Genomic DNA, 20,580 nt, shown 5'->3' with positions numbered 1-20,580 from the left:
AGTCACCTGTCACACTGAACATTCAGGTACCTTTGATGATCACATCACCTAGATGTATTTCAAAATACAGGGACATGAGTGCCTAACCCGGTGTAGGTAAAACATCTAAGCTTCGGTTGAGGCACCTACCAATGAGTGTTTGGTTATGCCCAAAAGATAGAGCTAGCAAATGACTAATAGCCACGTTTCATCAAAAGGTCAACAAACTCACAGCCCGTACCTTTTCCTCCTGGTGGCCCGTGGATCGGCAAGCTGACGCTTGCTTTTGGCTCTCTTCAGGTGGAATGCCACCCTTACCTCAACCAAAGCAAGCTGCTGGAGTTCTGCAAGTCCAGAGACATTGTCATGGTTGCCTATGCTGCCTTGGGTTCCAACACAGACAAGGAATGGTAAGGATTTCCATAAAGATGCGTTCACCATACCTATTGGACCTTCTGAGGTCACCGCTCCGCAGAGGAGGGGAAATGAAGGATGAAGGAATATTTCATCTTTGCAAACCTTCACTAGCTCTCACTTACACTGAAAAGATTCATTAAATAACCGTGGAATAACAAAATTGCACTAAGCCCTTTTTACAGTTGCAAATTCTCCTACGACACCTATTCCCTTTGGTGGCCATTGTTGAGCCTCCCTTCGGATAAATGGTTATCTTTCTGATATATTCACTTACTACATTCCTCTGAAAGGCTTAAAAAGTACCAAAGTTTCCTCTTTCTTTCCTTTATGGTTCAGTCTTGTAGGTATCAAGCGAAGAAAAATAGACACTGAGACACACAGGGGGTAATAAAAAATGAATACTCTAGATGATTCGTCATCATCAACCTGGATGGTGAGCCCTGAGAAAAATAAGATATTCATTCTTAGACATCTCTGCCTTTCTTCTCAGGGTGAACAAGAACAACCCAGTTCTCTTAGAGGATCCAGTGCTCAATGGCATTGCAGAAAAGCACAGGCGGACCCCAGCCCAGGTGGCCCTGCGGTACCAATTGCAGCGAGGATTGGCTTTTCTTGCTAAGAGCTTCAATGAGAAGAGAATGCAAGAGAACTTTCAGGTACTGGGCCTCACGAGACTGTGGGCTACAGAGACCCAACGAGCCACCTCCTTTCTCCCTGGCAGGCAGTAAATTTGTGAGACTCTCAAGGCACATTTAGACACAGCTTGTACGTTCTACACCTACGAGCACTATATTTAACTACTATGAAGGAGGGATTGTAGGGATTGGAAGGAATACTACATAGGAGGTGAACCCTGAATTCTGTTCCGATCACCCTTTGATTCACTGTATCTTCATTTGTTTTCTCTTGCTGTCAGAACGTAGTAGAGTCTGAGTAATTTATAAGGAAGTTTATTTACCTCACAGTGAGGGTGGTTGGGCAGTCTGAGAGTGGCAATCTAGCCAGGGCCTTTAGCATGGTGGAAAGTGGTATGAGTTAGTGTGTACAAGGACAACACTTGGAGAGCAGGTACACTTTCAAACCACATATTAGTTCAGTAAGTAATTTAGGAGATGGAAGGACCTGTCTCTGCCTCCAGAATTAACCCTACCCCATACAATTAGCATGCATCACTTCCCAAGGGCAGAGTCTGTGGCTCAAAGACATCTTGAAGATCTCGCCATTTCCTCAATGTCACCAAAAATGGGGACTACCTTTCCACATGACATGTGAAGAAGACAAAATACATCTGAAGCATAATGTATATGCCATGGAAGAATCTGATTTGGGTTAAAACATCCGAAGGATTTCTTTATTCTAATCACAGACACCTATTAAAAGTCTCTGAAGGAAAATGTGAAATTGGCTAGGTTCTTGGCAAATTCTCCCAGGATGTTCACAATGACATGAATCTCACGTCCATGAAAATGCTTTCATAAAGCTTGCAGAAATATCCACATGTAGTTGTATTTGTGGGGAGGGACGGAAAGTGATAGTAATTGCCTCAGGGATTCAGGACTGGCATTTTGTGCTTGTGATAGGTTTTTGACTTCGAGCTGACACCCGAGGATATGAAAGCTCTCCATGGCCTAAACAGAAATATCCGCTATTTTGAAGATTCTGAGTAAGTAGTTGGTTCTGTTGTAGAGGCTGGGGAGGAGGAGGAGGATGGGGGGGGGGGGGGATTCAGTTTATTATGATCCACAGAAGGGAGAATTTCTCGCTTTGGGAAGTTTCTGGACATTTCGTTTTCCCTCAATCCTGAGACCACATTTATTCCAAGGCCCACGGTCCTGTCTAATCAAGACAAGTAGCTTGCGTTGTACTCAGTACAAGTACTCAACTCCCCCCCCCCCCCATTGGCTCACTTGGTACCTCATCTAAGCTTTGCTGCTTGAGTAAATTGGCTTACTTTTCATTTAAAAAACTAGTTTTTGAGAGTTTAAGGAGTTTGCCTCTGTTTAAGGAAATTGGGGGCAAGTGTCTATTTGTATAACAACATACCTAATCTTTCGCTGTTGGGGCAATAGCCTTAGATGTTTATTAGTGCTTAGTAGTATTCAAAACTAATTTTGAAATCACTATAGTAAACACTACAGAAGCTGGGCCCTGGTGGCTCAAGCCTATAATCCTAACTACTCAGGGGCTTGCCGTCGGTGGATCATAGTTCAAAGCCAGCCTGGACAGGAAAGTCTTTCAGCCATGTCAGAAAGACTCTTATCTCGAACTAACCACCAAAAGGCCAGGAGTGGAGCTGTGGCTCAAGTGGTAGAGCAGTAGCCTTGAGCAAAAAAGCTCAAGGATAGCTTCCAGGCCGTGAGTTCAAGCCCCAGGACTGGCACCAAAAACAAAAACAAAAACAAAACAAACCAACAACAAAACAACTATATTAATTTTCAAGATCATGCCAGATTAATAGTTCAATTTCTCTAGGCCCAACCTATACACAATTAATTGGCCACGACTCTCCTTTTACCTTTTAGGTTTTCTCCTCACCCAAATTATCCATTTTCTGATAATGAATGAACACAGATTCTAGGCTGCTTCGAAGTTCTTTTACTTTAGTTGGCAAGCAAAGGAGTAAGAAGCAAGCTGGTTTACTCCATGTTGCTGAGCTGGTTCAATTCTGCTGAGTTCCTGTATGAGGAAATAGAAGTTTCTGAATCTCAGATTTTTCCCCCCCCACAAAGAAAATAAAGATGCATTCTAAACACCTTAGCCCCTTGTAGCTTTGTCACTTATTCTTTGATTTGGGTGTTATTTATTTTCCTATTTCAATGAATGAGAAATGCCAACATAACTGGAAGTGGTCATGGGCAGATGAATGTGAGAAGTGCTAAGTCCTGGTGTACTCTCAAGCTTTCAGTCCAGCTTTTCACTTGCCTGTAGTTCTTGGATTAGTTTTCCCGTACATATTGTGTGATATACATTTTTTTTTTTACATTTTAAAATAGATTCAAAGTTAAATTAATACATAATAGTGAGTGAATACATAATAATAAAATAGATTTCAATTAAAACTTGCTTACATTACATGGGGAACATGGAAAAAATCTCAAAATGAGTGAAAAAGGGGCATTCACACCTGGCTATGTGCATCATTATGTGCACATGATTTTACAGCAGTCTTCATAAAAGTATTATATCAAGCAATTACAACAAATGAAAAGATAAGCAATCAAATAATGCTAGAATCACTTCATTAAGTTTTCAGGGTATGATTAGAATACAAAAACCAAGAAGTGCACAGAGAGAGAGAGAGAGAGAGAGAGAGAGAGAGATTGGCATCAACTTCCTTGCAAGAAATAGACATTTTGAAGTGTTCTACCTAGGGTTGTTATAAGGAAGACGTCAGGGTACATACTTCACAGGGGAGTTTAAGGAATTTGCCTCCATTTAAGGAATTTAGAGGCCAGTGTCTATTTATATAACAATGTACTTGATCTTCCGCGGTGTGGACCCATTGCCTCATGTGTTCATCCATGTTTGGTAATGTTCAATACCTTGAATGTTTGCAGGGAAAACTTGTGACTGGCCAGTTCCCAGTTAATAGTCACCTTAAATTGCTTAGTAGTGACAAAGGAAAAAAAAATCTAAGAGACCTTACAGACCCTACACTGTCTGTATGAGAGAGTCTGTTTCAGTTTCACAGATTTGACCCTACACTTTTATCTTAATACCAAACTAAGAATTGGCAAGATTGAGGATTTGACTGAGCGAGAGGTCAACGCTGTCTTCTTCAGTCAAAAGAATGCCGGTCCCATCCACAAACCAGAAAAAGGCAAGGTCATGATATCACTCTAAACTTTCTAGGACACAACCCTGTAAACAACAGCGTTCAGACTCCCATCCCCATAACTAGAAAACAAAAAGTGCAGGAGTTAGCTAGCAACTAAATTGGTGGAATGTTGCAATAGCCAGAGGAAACTGATAAGAGGACCTCCTCAGTGACTCGGGGAGTACTAAGCACAAAATTTATCAAAATTTATCATCAGCAAGTCCCTGGGTCAGGTCATAGAAGAGAGATAAATTCTGTAGAAGAGAGATAATTTCTTGCCTTTAGTTTTGGTCATGGTGTTGGGAGAGTTTGATTCACTTCACAAAGGAGTCCATGCCTACATGACCTCAATTTCCTCAGATAATATTTTCCAGAGCAACAGACTGAATCATAAACTGGGAGCTTGAAATACCCAGAGTTTCATCACAAGTATAAGAAGGGCAGACCCCGATGATAGCTGTATCTTGTATCAGTATCTTCCACACGGTGAAAATACCTTACAGTCTGTCCACATCCGACTGCTGTTCACTGAAATAACGTCAATTCACACCTCCCTAAGTTTAAGTGGTTCCCTTCTATGTTTTTTATGCCTTTAATTTCTATGTACTCTCTGTACTTTTATACTTGTAAAGTAACAAAGTGCCCAGTAGGGGACAAGTATGAAGATGAATATTCAAGGGCCGGTCTTAAAGTCATCAGCAAAAGTGGGTCCCAGCTGTCTGTCTTTCCTTTGTGGAATGTGTTGCTGCAGGCCCCAGGGCAAGGAAGAGGAACGTGCATAGAAATCGCATGACCCAAAGAGACCAAGGGAGAGGAGCTCTTTATTAAGTCAACCAAGACACACAGAGCATTTACTTTCCATTCACAAAGGGAATGAGGGACTCCTGATGAAAGGCGTGAAGGTGTCGAGCTCTAGGCCGCCCTTTAGGTTTTCCTCATTTTGTTACTCGGTTGACTCTTCCTTTACAATGTTCTTAGTGAGAACCTAAAATCAAGTCTGTCAGCGCAGGGCCTGTGTCTTTTGCTGCAAGGCGGCGGCCCGTGTGCGCCCCCTGGTGGCCGAGTTAACTGACAGTTTTCTGAGGAAAGCCAAGAAATGCAATCGGGTCTCATTACGCAGAGTCCATGTTTTCACATTTGCCTGCTTATTCAAATTTACATCCGACCTTGAAACAGTCCTCAGGTGCTTCCCTGACCCTTCAGGGGCCTGGCTGGAATCGTCGAAATCTGGGTTCTAACAGCGCCCGTGACCGTTGATAGTCACAGCTTTCCTTTTGAGGTGTACAGGCAGATTTTTCTTTACAATCATCCAAGAGCCACTGGCAGTGTGTGTGTGTGTGTGTGTGTGTGTGTGTGTGTGTGTGTGTGTGTGTGTCGGGTGGGGGAGGGGAGGAAGTCAGGGAAGTAAAACGTAACGGTCATAGATGGATAAGACTGTTGAAACCAAGTGATGGACCTTGATGACACTATCTTCTCAACTCTTTTTTTTTTTCTAAAAATGTTGCCAGTCCTGGGGCTTGAACTGAGGGCCTGAGCACTGTCCTGTCCTGGCTTCTTTTTGCTCAAGGCTAGCACTCTGCCACTTGAGCCACAGCGCCACTTCTGGCCTTTTCTATATATGTGGTGCTGAGGAATCGAACCCAGGGCTTCATGTATACGAGGCAAGCACTCTTGCCACTAGGCCATATCCCCAGCCCCCTCTTCTCAACTCTTGTATAATTCCATAAGGTAGAATAAAAACATGAAGGCAAATTTAAGTCATCAGTCACTGATATTCTTTTTCAGAATAGTGGCCACCTGGGTAGACTCATGGAAATCCCATTGCCCTGTGAGTTTCATTGACTTTACACCTTCACGGGTCTCTGGATTTCTATGGAAGTTGTCTTCAGTACTCGATATAGAAAGGATAATCTTTGTGATTTTTAGTTCTGAAAAACAGAATAACAACTTTAAAAAAAGACAAAAAACAAAAACAAAAAACACCCTCCCAACCCCAGAAACAAAGTGATTATCTTTAAGAGAAACATTTTAACTCTAGCAGATAAATTAATTTTAGGCCGTGCTCCAGTAGCTCACAGCTATAATCCTAGAGTGGCCTGTGACTATAATCCTAGCTATTTGGGAGGCTGAGATCTGAGGACTGAGGTTTGAAGTCAGCCCTGGAAAGACAATCTGTGAGACTCTTATCTCCAATTAACTACCAACATAAATAAATAAATAGTCAGTGGAGGTGTGGCTCAAGTGGTACCGTGCCAGCCTTGAGCAGAAATGCTAAGTGACAGTTCCTAGGTTCTGGTTTCAAGCCCTAGTACCAATACACACAGATACACACACACACACAGATACACACACACACACACACACACACACACACACACACACACACTGGCCCTTCCTCAAATAGTAAAGAATTATGACAAGCAGGCTGAGTTAACCTGGGATGTATATAGTAAAAGCCTATTCGGGAACTAGTTGCCTGATCTTATGCTGTTCCTTGTATTTTAAAAAGGAAATGGCAGAGGGGAAGGGGGATATATATTTACGTAGGCAAGGTGGCCAATCGGAGATTCTTGTTTAGAGCCAAGAGGTCATTCATATCTTGCTCTGTTAGTTCAAAATCAAACACCTGGAACCAAAATAAAATGTTAAGAAACTCGGCTCCATTCCCATTTGGCATATGTTACCCAAACAGCATTGTGCTAGGCCCGCAAAGGAGGCAGAGGTGTCACCCGCACACATCGCTGAACACTCTGAATTTGCCCTGAATTATATAGCCCGCTCCCCCAGCATTCTGTTCGGCTTCTACCACCTTGGCCTAGCCCCAGCTATACTTAAGCAACTCTGGTAGAAAGAACAGTGCAGGAGGAATAGCAATACCAAACTTTAAACTGTACTACAAAGCTACAGTAATAACAACAGCCTTGTACTGGGACAAGAACAGGCCTGAGGACCAATGGAACAGAACTGAAGACCCAGAAATGAACCCACGGCTACCTAATCTTTGACAAAGAAGCTAAAAATATAGGTTGGAACAAAGACAGCCTCTTCAACAAATGGTGCTGGAAAAACTGGGCCAACACTTGTAACAAACTAAAACTAGACCCTTATATGTCACCCTACACCAAAATCAACTGCAAGTGGATCAAAGGCCTGGAAATAAAATCAGACACCCTGAAAACTACAAGAAGAAATAGGAGAAACTCTAGGACTCCTTGGCACTGGAAGAAACTTCCTCAATAAAGGCCCAGAAATCCAACAAATCAAAGAAAGGCTGGACAAGTGGGACTGTATCAAATGGAAGAGCATCTGCAGGGCAAAGAACATAGCTTCCAAGATAAATAGAAAGCTCACAGATTGGGAAAAGATCTTCACCAGCCATACAATGGACAAAGGCCTGATATCTAAAATATACACAGAACTATAACAGTTAAATACCTCCAAAACAAACAATCAAAGAACCGATAGCCCTCTCAACAAATGGGCTAAAGACCTAAAAAGAGACTTCTCTGAAGAGGAAATGAGAATGGCCAAGAGTCACATGAAAAAGTGCTCTATATCACTGGACATAAAAGAAATGTAAATCAAAACCACATTGAGATTCCACCTCACCCCAGTAAGAATGTCTATTATCAGGAAATCTAATAGTAACAAATGTTGGAGAGGATGTGGCCAAAAGGGAACTCTACTACATTGTTGGTGGGAATGTAAACTTGTTTAACCCCTCTGGAAAGCAGTGTGGAGGTTCCTAAGAAGGCTAAACATAGAGCTCCTCTACGACCCAGCAGCCCCACTTTTAGGCATCTACCCAGAAGACTACAAGCAAGACCACACTAAAGACACCAGCACAACTATGTTCATTGCAGCACAACTTGTCATCGCTAAAACATGGAACCAAGCTAGATGCCCCTCAGTAGACAAGTGGATCAGGAAAATGTGGTACATATACACGATGGAATTCTATGCCTCTATCAGAAGGAACAACACTGCCCCATTCATAAGGAAATGGAAGCAATTGGAAAAAAATCATACTAAGTGAAGTGACCCAGACCCAAAGAAACAACCCTATGGTGTCTCTCATAGGGAATAGTTAGTACAGGAATAGGTTAGTCATGGTAGATCAAAATACCCCAATAACTACACCCATATGACCGCATAAGAAGACGCCAAGTGAAATGAACTCCATGATATTGAAACAAGAGTTATACCACTGTTGTAATTATTCTCAACATGCCATGTGAACTCGTACTAATTTTTTTCTTTTTTTCCTTGTCAGTTTGTTTGAGTGGTTTGTCTAGTTTTGTTTCTCTTGTAGTCCCTTCCTATGACTGTACCCTCGCTACCACTGTACTACATCCGAGTATCCTGGATATTGTCCAATACGGGTGATAGAACTGGGGAAGGGAGAAGGAATACCAAAATCGAGAGACAAAGAACAAAAAGACAAACCATTCAAAAAGCAACACTTAGAAACCATTTGGTATAAACCAAGGGAGAGAGGGAAAGGGGGAGGAGGGAGAAGGGGAAATGAGGGAGGAGGGAACAAGCAGAACAAGAAATGTACTCACTGCCTGTCATATGAATCTGTAACCCCTCTGTACCACATTTTGACAATAAAAAAATGAAAAAAACAAAAAACAACAACTCTGGAATTGATGGGCTATGCCTTCATCTGCTGGAGTCAGGACCAAACCGGACTCCTGAAGAAGTATGTGAAAGAGTTTGGCCACTGACCCATCCTGTCCCCTCAAAGGATGAAGCCAGTTGCTCCACGCATCCTGACTAAGAGGCCACACAGTTCCTGAGCCCACTGCTACCATGCCCCAGGGGAAACGAGGAGCAGCCTCGTGGCCTCTGGGGCCCTAGCGTCCACTCCTAGAAGCCAGCTGGCCCCGTGCCTAGAGTTCAGGTGGTGCAGTAGGTGGTCAAGTTCTAGAAGAACGCCAGATCACTGAACTGAAGCCAGGACTCGAATTCCTCAGCCAAACAGAGAAGCTGTCCTTGAGTGATGGGTGAGCTGGTTGTGAGTGGCGGAGACTGGTTAGCGTCCCGCTGACCCTCTCCCGCTTCCTCCTGAGGACCCGAGGGTACACGTGGCCATGTAACTGTGACAGGGGATCCCACGTGAAGCCCATCACATTCTACCCCACAGGAAACCTATCCCGCCCTCCTTCTCTTGGAGTGAATGGAGATGACACCAGGCCCCAGGGGGCCCCTGGGATGGACGGTTGACGGCGCACAGACAGGGCTCTGTGCCGTCCAGGCCGGAGAACTCCGGGGCTGCTGGTGGTGGCTAGCTGGCCCGAACAAATACATGGACAAAGGAACACGCCTACCTGGAAATTCTCTCGAATCCGACTTGGGGTGATGGATTTGGGAATCACGATCACTTTCCGCTGTATCTGAAATCGGATCAAAATCTGCAGGGTGGGGGAGAAAGTCGGTCAGTCAGAGGGAGGTGGTATGAGCTCCGCTCAAACGTCAGCTCCGTGGGACGCTCAGAGCCCCGCGTGTCCTTCATGCCAACGTCCTCCCTCTGGTGCTGGGATTTTCTGAGAGTTACAAGGCATCCGTAACGACCGCCATTGGGCCTCGCTCGGCAGAGACCGGCCCACACCTTGACGAGAATCCCCTCGTGGCTCCCTAACTCCTCCTCCCCCCACCCCCAAATGACCTGGACACGAGAACAAGGAATGAGCGTGTCACCAAGGCCTTTTGTGTTCTCTGTCACACTTGCTGGGGCACAGGGGAGTGCCGGGGGACTGGCCCTGAGCACTGACAGGAGAGGACTCCACAGTGCGGGGTATGAACGAGCGGGAAGATGGAGGGCAGGGAATTCTGCCCAGCTGTCCACCCCTCCGAGGAAAGCTCCCGGCCTCAGCCCCCAGCCCCTACCTGTGCAGGAGACTTCTTGTGCTCCGCGGCGATCCTCTGAATCACAGGGTCCTCCAGCAAGGTCACCGTCTCTCTAGAGAGACAAGCACGGGGCGGTGAGCGAGGGGCTGAGCAGTTGCCACACTGCCCTTCACCAGGAAAGGTTTGGTGTTTTTCTGATCGTGGTCCAAGCCTGCCTCAGCAGAAGACCACAGCCCCTAAGATCCACTGTGCGAAGATGATCACCAACGATGGCTGTGGCACGCGTGTGCACAAATGCACACACACACACACACACACACACACACGCATGTCACCACTTTCCATGCATCCTTCCAGCTAGAACCCAGCCATCCTTGCATTCTTACTTGGAGCCACCAAGAGGGCGGTACGCGGTGACGCACACATCTCTGTCCCGGCAGAAACGAATCAGTTTCTCTTGAGTAAGATACGGGTGGCATTCAATCTACAAACAGAAATCACCGGATACCATGAAAATTCAGACCCACAGCTCCACGAGAGAAGACTTACAGCAAGGACTCAGCTGTCATGGATTAGAGTCGGGGTTTCTTCTAGGAGCCCGGTGGTTCCACTCCCACGTGAGAAGGTTGGGCTTGCCTCTCTCTAAGACGCCACGCGCAGTGACGGCCTGTCATTGAGAGGCTGACGTTATTTGATGGCTCCAGCCTCCCCTGGTCACGGTACAGGAGGGTACCGTGAGGCCTTCCTTCCTTCCTTCATCGCCAGGCCGGGCACATCGACCACAGTCCCTCACTCCCATCTCCCCCTCGCCCCTTAGTGTCCTCCATGACACGTTCAGCCAGTCGGCACCACGTACATTTCATGTACTTGTTTATTGTCTCCCTGTTTCTTCTAGATCTGGCAACAACCATTCTTAATCATAGGAAAGATAGTGACACAGAACAAGAGCTCAATTGTTTACTAACAGATTCTGGGCAGAAAGGTTTTAAAAGAGGCTACACTGAACTATGTATATTTATGTTACATATACTATATAACTCATATATGTTATATATAACATATAACACATATAAGGTATATATTATATATATAAGTTAACATATCTATGTGATATCTGTTGTATATATTATTATTTTGGTAAAAATTTATATATATATAACTTATACAGATGTAAGTTTTATATATATATGTAAATATTATTTTGGTAAAAAGTTATTCCAGTAAAAAGTTTCAGTGAAATACAACACTGCAAAATGCTCTTGGGCCATACAGAGCCGCTTGGTTGGATGGACGCATGAGTTCTCGGGTGTATCCTCCCTGTATGACAGGAACAGAAAGAATCTGGCCCCCCTCTCGGCAGTCTGCGAGCCTGGCTAGGTATGACACCATCCAGTCCTTCCTGGCTGAGTGTGCTGGAAGAGGCAGCACCAGAGCCTCGTTCTCTTCGGTGGGAGCCAGGGCGGTGCCGAGATGCCGGACCCATACTCACCCGGTGACCCGCCCACAGGCCAGGCCAGGCGGCCCCGCCCCAAGGCACTGCCCGACCAGAGGTCTCCGGGAAGACACCTGCTCGCTCACCTGGTTGGTGAGGGGCTTGACCCTCAGATCCGGCTTACTCAAAAGCCTGTCCAGTTGCTCACTGTTGAAGTTGGACACCCCGATGGCCTTGACCAGGCCTGCGCTCACCAGGTCCTCCATGGCCTAGGAGAGAAGGGAGAATTCTGCTGGGGACCTGAGCTCTGTCTCCACGGACGGGGCAAGGCCTTCAGCCACCTCACAGAAGGTGTGGAAAGAAGGCACCGCAGGCACATTCATGACACGGTACCTGAAGCAGCCGGGGAATTTCTACAGCCATGGTCTCCTGCGGGGCGGGAGAGGGGACGACACCGGACACACTGGGCACATGGGGCAAGTTCTCTAACCTCACGAAGCCGAGACTAGAAACGGCTTGTCTATAGGGCAGGGCAACATTATATATATACTTTTTTCATCCTGGAGCTTTTGTGGAGCGACAGCTCTACTTCCAGTTTGCGAGTTATTAACTGGAGTTACGAGCCTCGCGGACTTTCCTCAAGCCATGATCTTCACAGCTCAGCCTCCCTTTGTAGCTAGGAAGTTTGTGCCTTGTCCCGGGCTTTCGGCCCATTTTATTCTGGTTATTGTTGACATGGGTTCTCGCGGTGTCGGCCCAAGGTGACCTAGAGCGAGGTGTTCCTATTCCTGCTTCCTGTCATAGCTAGGATGACAGACACACATCTCCACGGCCAGCTCTTTCTGCTGAGATGGGGGTCTTGCGGACTGAAACTGCAGCTCACTTGCTCTCTGGCCCCAGGATTGGGCTCTGCCTGACGAGAACCTCCCACATGGCTGGGATGGCAGAAGTGCAGTACCATGCCCAGCCACTGGTTCACCTAGGGTCTCAAGAACATCTTTTTGCCCTGGTTGGCTTGGAATTTTAACCCTCTCAATCTCCTCCTGAGTAACTAACTAGTCACGGGCCAACTACTGGTACCCAGCTGAGGACACAGACACTTTTTTTTTTTTAACACTGTCTTCTTTTATACTCTGCTATGTCTTCTGAAATCAATGTTGACACTTGAGGGAAATAGAATTTGGAGAGACATACCACACTAAAGTCAAGTGACAAGAAGGGGATCGGACGTCTGGGAGTTCTCCTGATGAACGCCCGAATTCAGGATCCATACCACATTTCTGTGTCTCAAGCAGACAGACTTAGTGTTACTTGAATACAAAAAGCCTAAAAGGGCTTCGGATGCGTCCTACCTGTGCATCTCTGAGCAGGGATGAGGTTTCAAGATGGTGTGGCTCGACTTACCTCCCACGTATCCAGGAAGTTCGTTTCACTGGGAATCACCATGCCATTGTTATCCAAAGGTAAGTCCTCATCTCCAGACTGTGAGAAGGAGAGGAAGAAGAGCTTAGTGGGGGTCTGTGGTCATCCTCGAGGGAGAGACAGACTAGGAAAAGGACCCAAAAATAGGAGGGGAAACTCCAGTCTGCAGAGTGGGGTCTAGGGCTTGGTCCTGGCTTCTTAATCTCCATTTTCCTGGGACCATGAACTGGACAGCCAGCCAAGTCTCTGTCAGATTTGAAGCTCAAGGGCTCCCTCCCATAAGGCAGGGGAGGATGACCTCGAATCTCTGCTAACCGGGATACAAGTGGAGTGATTTCAGGGATGGAGGAGCTGCTTCTTCGTGGCTTAAGAACACAACCTTCTCCCAGCTCCACTGCTGGGATCTTGTCTTCGCTTCTGAGAATTCCAATCGTAAGGAGAGATAATGAAGTAAGAAAGCAAAGATGCACATCTCTGCAGGAGGCAGAGAAAGATACCCAAAGGGGCAAAAATCAAGCTCTGCTGAGCAATCATGGGTACTGACTCCCACCTATCCTCTTTACTCAGGCACAGTCACGCCTATCTATCACGCTGTAGCAGCGAATGACAGACAACACACTTACTTAAGAGCACCTTAAGTGCCAGCCTGCTGTAGAGTGTTTTTGGCAAAGTTTCCACCGTGAACTGTAGTGCCTCTTTTGCTTCAAAACCACCTCCCATCTTGACATTTGTCTAGCCTCTCAGGCAAATATAACTGCCGAGGGAGCAGTCGGTACCTTGAAACCCATGGGCCAGTGTATGAGGTAGAGGTCCAGGTAATCCAACTTCAAGGCCTTTAGACTCTCGGAACACGCTGAGCGCACCAAGGACTTCTGGTGGTGGGTGCACCATAGCTGCAGGAAAGAAGGGAGGCCAGTGTTTCAAAGTCACAATCAGGTGCTAACACAGCAATCCCGAAGCCCCCACCGAGCTCCTATCTAGAAAACCCAAGACATTTGAGATGAGATGACAACAAAGACAACAGGAGACGTTCTGAGGGGCGGGCAGTGACACTACACTCAAAACAAAAATATTGGAGTTGGGCGCTGGTTGGCTCATGCCTATAATCCTAGTTACTCTCAGGAGGCTGCAATCTGAAGATCTCAGGTTTGAAGCCAGTACAAGCAGACAAATCCGAGACACTTATCTCCAACTAACCAGTAAAAAGCTGGAGGTGAAAGTGTGGTTCAAGTGATCAAGTGCTACTTTGAAGAAGAAGTTACTAGTAGGAGTGGTTTTGCCTTCTCTGTTTATGAAGACATCCTGGAGAGCTTTTCTACTCAACTCTCAGAGGGATTCTTTTCTCCCCAGCAGATTTTTGGGTAGAACTTGGAATCTGGGTTTTAATAATCACCCCCAAGTGACTCTGAGTTTAGAAATTCTTGTGTAGACAGAGTTTATGAGGGCTAGAATTTTGGTTCATTGATTGCGGTAGCCATAGTGGCCATTACTCAATATAGTTCACAAATGGATTGTTAATTGGAGGATCTCTGTTGCTTTCCAACCCCAATAAAGAAGAGGAAGCAAATAAAACCCACACACAATGTAGCGAGACTTGTTCATGAGGCTGTGAAAGTCCTTGCTAATTCTGGCTCAAGTACAAAGAAGAGTCATCAACTGCCTTAAGAAACCTGTCAGGGGCTGGGAATATGGCCTAGTGGCAAGAGTGCTTGCCTCATATACCCTGGGTTCAACTCCCCAGCACCACATATACAGAAAATGGCCAGAAGTGGCGCTGTGGCTCAAGTGGTAGAGTGCTAGCCTTGAGCAAAAACGAAGCCAGGGACAGTGCTCAGGCCCTGAGTTCACGGCCTAGGACTGGCAAAAAAAAAAAAAAAAAAAAGAAACCTGTCAAGTCCTCCATGCTAGGTTACTTTACCTCTCCTACGATCCAAGAGGGTGGAGGAGGCCAAGGCCCCGCTGTCCTTGCAACTGAGAAGGCCCTACCTTACTGACCACGAACAGTTCTTCTCGTGTCACGACCCCCTCCTCGATCTTGGAAGCGATGGCTGCTCCAATCTCGTTCTCATTGTGGTAAAAATAAGCGCAGTCAAAGTGCCGGTACCCCACGTCAATGGCCACCTTCACAGCATTGGTCACTTCTACTGGAGAGGCCTGCAAAGCCAATAAGACCTGAGTGTCCCTTCTTCAGTGGGGGTGTCCCCATTCCCATCTCCCTCCCCCTTCCACCCAAGAATGTGGAGTCAATACATACATACAACAACATTATGTCACCAAGTTGATACTGGTCTTAACCATTCCCCAAATGAGGGAATATAGAGTCAGAGCATGTTATTGATGATCTAAGTGACAGCTCTTTTACATCATTGGTGGGGGGGGGGGTTATAGTTACTTTTAGTACATACAGAAAATTGTGCTAGATGTCATGCTTCCTGCATGATCAAAAGAATTTAAAAATGTAGAATAATAACAGAAAGAGATCTAAGATCCATCCACTAGTCTCAAAGACTACATAAAAATCTAATTAACTCTAAAGATAATGCACGTTCATGTAGGTAAGTGACCACACAAATGAGCATGGCTCAAGGGATACAGTGTTTGTCCAACATTCACCATGTTCAATCTCCAGTCCTAAAAACAAAACAAAAAAACCCCAAACAAACACACCAGTAATTATCTCTCAACCATTTAGAGAAAAGTGGCCTAAAAGAAAAAAAAAATAGGTCATTCTAAAGCAAATCCAACTTGGCTAGCTCTGTAACTGTTGGAGCTGCAGCAATTAGGCAGTGAAGAATACCATCACACAATCCTATAAAATGTGCAGGAAACAATCCCAATCTAACAAAATCTTTCACATAGAATAAAGGGCCCAATCCCCAATTTTCTACAGAACCAGCCCTAAGCATGGGCTGAATGCCCCATGCGAAGGGGCACATCCCCTGCTGACCCCTGAGAACAGGTAGGAACAACGACAGCCTTGGCCCCTGGAAGCTGGAAAGCAAACAGGAGACATCATGTCCTTGAGGTTTTTGGCTGGCAGGGGCCGAGTGCACTGTGGTTTAGCCAATTGCTTCTTGCGTGACTGCTTTGAACGTGTGTCTACCAAGGGTCACACTTCACGATCCCGTGTGTCTCACGAGCACAGTTCAGAAGGCTTTTGAGTCCTCACCGTGTCTCAGTCAAGCATTACAAAGTCCAAGGCCCAGGAAGGGCTGTACTGCCCCCTCAGGGTGCAATCGGGTATCAGCTGCCCCTGACCCCGGTCCAGGCAGGGAAGGAACGGGCTGCAAGGCCCCTACGCATTCCCTCCTTTACAGAGGAAGGGTAAAACTCTGCTTTGCAAGAAATGTGTCTTGGGTGGGGGGGTGGGGTGGGGGCTGGGGTGGGGTGGGGGGAGAGTCGAATGGTTTCCATTCAGGGGGCAAAACCCCTTTCCCGGCACGCGTGAAGTCCTGGATGAAACATTAACAAGTGTGTGTGTGTGTGTGTGTGTGTGCACACGTGAGCCCCTCCACCGTGGTCTCCATCCCCTCCCCGGTAACCTCTGCCCTCCCGATGACCTCTGCCCTCCACCCCCCCCCCCCCCCCCGAGCACCCGGTGGGGGACACCGGCGGGGGGTCCAGCTGGTTAGACCCCCCCCCCCGCTCCCGCCCCGGACGCATTTCAGGACTGGGTGCCCAGGTTGAGGATGGCCCGCGCCCTCCGGGTCCCGAAGCCCGCGTCACCCTCCAGGTGCCCAGGCCCACGGCGGGGATCGTCTCCATGGCTCTCCGCCTCCGGGCCCGCGTCCAGCGCCCGGCGCCGCCGCGCACTGAGTCACCGCGACCCGGGCTCCTCGGTGGCCGGAAGCGCGGCGGTGCGGCCTCCGGATTGGCGGGCCTGCCGGCGGCGCGGAAACCGATTGGCTGGAAGCTCTGACCTCCTGATTGGTTGGTCAAAAGTGGGGACGGCTCTTTGATTGGCTGGCTGGTGTTTAGGGGTGGGATTTGAGTCTCACGAGTGTGTGGCCGGGTCTCCAGCAGTGCGGATCATGTAATATATATTTAATATGGTAATATATTTTAATATATCAATTAGTATATTAATTAATATATTTTAATATGTTTATATATTTAATATATTATGTATAATATATTAGTATTAATATATTTTATATAATATATAATATATGTATGTATATATTATAATCAAAATGCTACATAAACACACAAATACATAATACATATACGATAAAAATCCTATATCTTATTTCATACTATTATAGAGTATTTTGTATAATATATAAGCATTTAGTATTTTGTATGAGATGTATCTCATATTCATATGAATTATTACATATCTCGTATTTATATTGTATGTGGCATATATATATATACAAACAATGGAAGGTGGTAAATACTGTTAGAAGGGCAGAGGGAGGAAGTTAAGGGGGTATAATAGAAGGAATGAAGTTGTTCAAAGTACATTATATACATATATAGAAATATCATAGTGAAAACTCTTCTGTACAATTAGTGTATTTTACAAAAAAGAAATCAAAGGTATTTGTTTTTTTTTGTGTGTGTGTGTGCTAATCCGCTTCTGTGAGGCTGTGGGGGAAATGCAAAGATAAAGTGTTGTTTTCACAGTTTTAGAGAGAAAAGAAACATACCTTGATTGTTCCATGGTTGTGAAGATAAAGAAAGTTAAAATTGAAAGTGAATAATTTAGGGTAACTATAGAAGTTCCCTGCTCAGTAGCTTTCATAAGTTGGATTCACTACTAAGAAATCAGGGATTTAAAGGGAAGGGCTTATGAAAAGAGAATTAAAATTGATAAAGTTTGAGAAATAAGATTTTGCTGGACCAGTGCAGACAAGATTAAATGGGAAATTAAAGGACATTACGCAAAACTATGATTGCTAAACCTTTGTGGACAGGAAATGTGATTTAATCATGCAGCAGTTCTTTGTGTAGTCTATTTTGTCTAATGAGAAAGCTAAAAAAGGTTAAAAGGAAACACCATAATATCTCACATCACAAAATTAGCTTATACAATCTGAACAATATTTCTTTGACACAGTGGCTAGCATCTTTAAAAGAAATGCTACTGAAATCAGTTAGAAAAGGCATTTTATAACCTTTTTGACAGGCCAAAAGGTGGTATTTTTATTGTCAATTACTGAGAAATTAACGATAAAATGGTTAGATATGAGAAACTTTACAATGTGTACTATTATATAGGTTGTGCTTCTTGGGAGCTTTGGAAATACTTATGAGTAGAGATGTGCTATTTATTGAAAAAATAGAATGAAATGAAAATTACTATTTGATTAAAAATGGTGATCTTAATATCAGTGGGGGGAAAATCCTTATGATAACAGTTACACTTCCATCTTGTTCAAATACACATGGTCTTTATAACTTGGTTCTTCCTGCCACCTGGTGTCCAGACCTTAAAATGCAGACAAAGATGAAAGTGAAGAAGACTGAAATACTTGACTACCTAGATGTATGAGTCACACTCGGATTTTCAGAGACCTGAGAGGCCTGAGAAATTACACCACTCAATTTTGTGTTTCATTTCCATTTTTTTTTCAGCATAGCTATTTCTTGATCACACAGTCTCACTGAAGATGACTGACAAACTTTCATTCTGGCGTCTCTTGACGGACTTAAATTTATTAAGTGATCCAAAGTTGCAGTGGCTTCTTGTGTGTGAAACTTTCACAGCTGCAGGATAATCTTAGAATTTACAGCTACACCTTAAGGGGTGATACACCAATAAATGAAATGAAACGATCCGTTTCCTACAGTAAAATAAAGCCCCCTATGGGCAAGGCGAGAAGTGTCCTAGGGGTTCGGTGGAGAATGCTTTTGTCCTATCAGACACGGTGAAGGAGTCAGGGTTTTCCAACTGTTAGCTGTGTCCGGGTTGCTTGGAAACCAAGTAGTGGGAGGTAAGACTGAAACCAGGGTTCAAATGGCAACTTGGTGATATCACTCTTTTCTGGAGAAGAGGAGGAAGCTAGATAGCCAAGACAAAGGACAGCAGGTCCCAGGACACAACAGAGCTAGGACTTGTGAGTCACAAGCTCTCTGATGCTTACATGAGTCACAGGACAATATAAAAGTGTGTTTATTGAGACAAACAGCCTCTTGGTGCAGAAACGATTGAAATCCTAGCATACTATTGAGGTGGTACACTCATTCTTACAAGTCTCTAATGCCTCTCATCCACTTCAACTCAGCCCAAACTACTTTCAAAGCTGATCAACTGGGGAAATATATAAAAATAGAGAGCAGGGTGATGGCTATTCTAGTTTTCCTGGGATTGAGTTGTTTTGATTCCTCAACTATCTCTGCGTACAGATAATTATCTATCAAAAAATCACAAAGGAACCTATAGAAAGATTCTAGAACCAATATATGATATGTGATAATTAATATTTGAAAACCATTATACTAAAATTGGAAATTTATAAAGAACATCATTTACATAGCATTGAAAATCTGAAGTATTATGATGCATTAATCTAACAAATTATACACATCCACTGTATATCCAAATTATAAAACATGGTTGGTTAAAGGAAACCTTAAAAATGTAAAGGCAGACTCTAGTTTTGAACTGGAAAGCTCGTGAGATGGTGATATCAATTATTCCAAAATTAATTCTTAGATGAAACATAATTTAAATGAAAACTCTCATGAGACTCTTTGAATCAGAATTGCTAGGGTGTTTTCTAAAATCAGTGGAAATTCAAAGATAATGAATAACAGCCCCAGCCCATTTTGAAACAAGAAGAATAAAGTTGGAAGAGTCACACTGCCTAGTTCAAGGGCACTAGGAAGTTACCAAAGTTAAGTCAGAGTAGAATGAGCAAAAGAAGGGAGAAACAAACCAATGGGACCCAAGAGTTCACAAAGAACGATTATCAAGGACAATTCAATCGAAGAAGAGTCTCTTCAACAAATTCTTCTGGGAATAATTTTCATGCCCAAATCATGCATTTTAACTCATCCTTTGCAGACACTATAAATACATTGTCCCAGATTTGAAAATTGAGATTTCTACAGGTAGATATTGGAAAGAAAATATTATGACTACAACTTCACCAAGGATTTCTTCAATATAGCACTCAAAGAACTCTCCTTAAGAGAAAAAAAAGTACAGTTACAATTTTAAAACTATATAGTATGTGGAAGGACTCTGAAGGGAATGAAAGGAAGTAGAATACAGTGATTTACATCTGTAATCGTTACTAGAAATGGAGAGGATCAAGGTTCAAGGCCAACCTTGCCAGAAGTTAATAGGAAACCCATCTTACAGTATAATAAAAATCTAGGTGTGGTAGTTAGTGCACATTTGTTAGCCCAACAGTTATGCAGGAAGTGGGAGGGAGTCCTATGCTGTCATATTTATGCCATAAATATGAGATCCATTCTCAAAACCCATCAAAAGATTGGAAGCTGGCTCAAAGTGGCAGAGTACCTGCCTAGCAAGTGCCAGACCCTGTGTTCAAGCCCCATAGAGCACACAACCTCCCCAAGAAAAAGGAAAAAGGGGCAGAAAAAGTCACATACTAAAATGAAATGTTGGCAAACCACACAATTCTGTATAAAGAACATATAACAAACCTCCGAATTTAATAGTGAAAAAAGAAATTGGGGCAAATGA

General features: G+C 44.5%; 2 protein-coding genes across 3 annotated transcripts in view; one reads left to right on the top strand and one right to left on the bottom strand.

Annotated features, from left to right (window-relative positions):
* Positions 1-3,150, top strand: part of LOC125366783 (aldo-keto reductase family 1 member C4-like) — a 133,992-nt gene extending 130,842 nt beyond the window's left edge. Inside the window, exons 6-9 of one of the 2 annotated variants that reach the window (XM_048367507.1) lie at positions 280-389; positions 887-1,052; positions 1,977-2,059; positions 2,919-3,150. In XM_048367507.1, the coding sequence (XP_048223464.1) occupies positions 280-389; positions 887-1,052; positions 1,977-2,059; positions 2,919-2,961 (402 nt within the window). In that variant the 3' untranslated portion in view covers positions 2,962-3,150. The remainder of the gene's footprint in view (positions 1-279; positions 390-886; positions 1,053-1,976; positions 2,060-2,918) is intronic. The other variant, XM_048367499.1, reaches the window with a different exon arrangement.
* Positions 3,151-5,907: 2,757 nt separating this feature from the next.
* Akr1e2 (aldo-keto reductase family 1 member E2) lies at positions 5,908-16,747 on the bottom strand. The gene is made up of 10 exons (XM_048367512.1): positions 16,647-16,747; positions 14,907-15,074; positions 13,697-13,813; positions 12,903-12,980; positions 11,645-11,767; positions 10,453-10,550; positions 10,106-10,178; positions 9,547-9,630; positions 6,757-6,839; positions 5,908-6,141 (listed from the first exon to the last, which is right to left on the bottom strand). The coding sequence occupies exons 1-10, from the start codon at positions 16,683-16,685 to the stop codon at positions 6,099-6,101; spliced, it is 906 nt and encodes a 301-aa protein (XP_048223469.1). The 5' UTR covers positions 16,686-16,747; the 3' UTR covers positions 5,908-6,098.
* Between the last annotated feature and the right edge of the window lie 3,833 nt (positions 16,748-20,580).

This window comes from Perognathus longimembris, chromosome 18 (assembly GCF_023159225.1).
Source record: "Perognathus longimembris pacificus isolate PPM17 chromosome 18, ASM2315922v1, whole genome shotgun sequence".
NCBI classification, from domain to species: Eukaryota; Metazoa; Chordata; class Mammalia; order Rodentia; family Heteromyidae; genus Perognathus; species Perognathus longimembris.
Note: the sequence above shows the minus strand (reverse complement) of the source record. Positions and strands in the feature narration are given on the sequence as shown.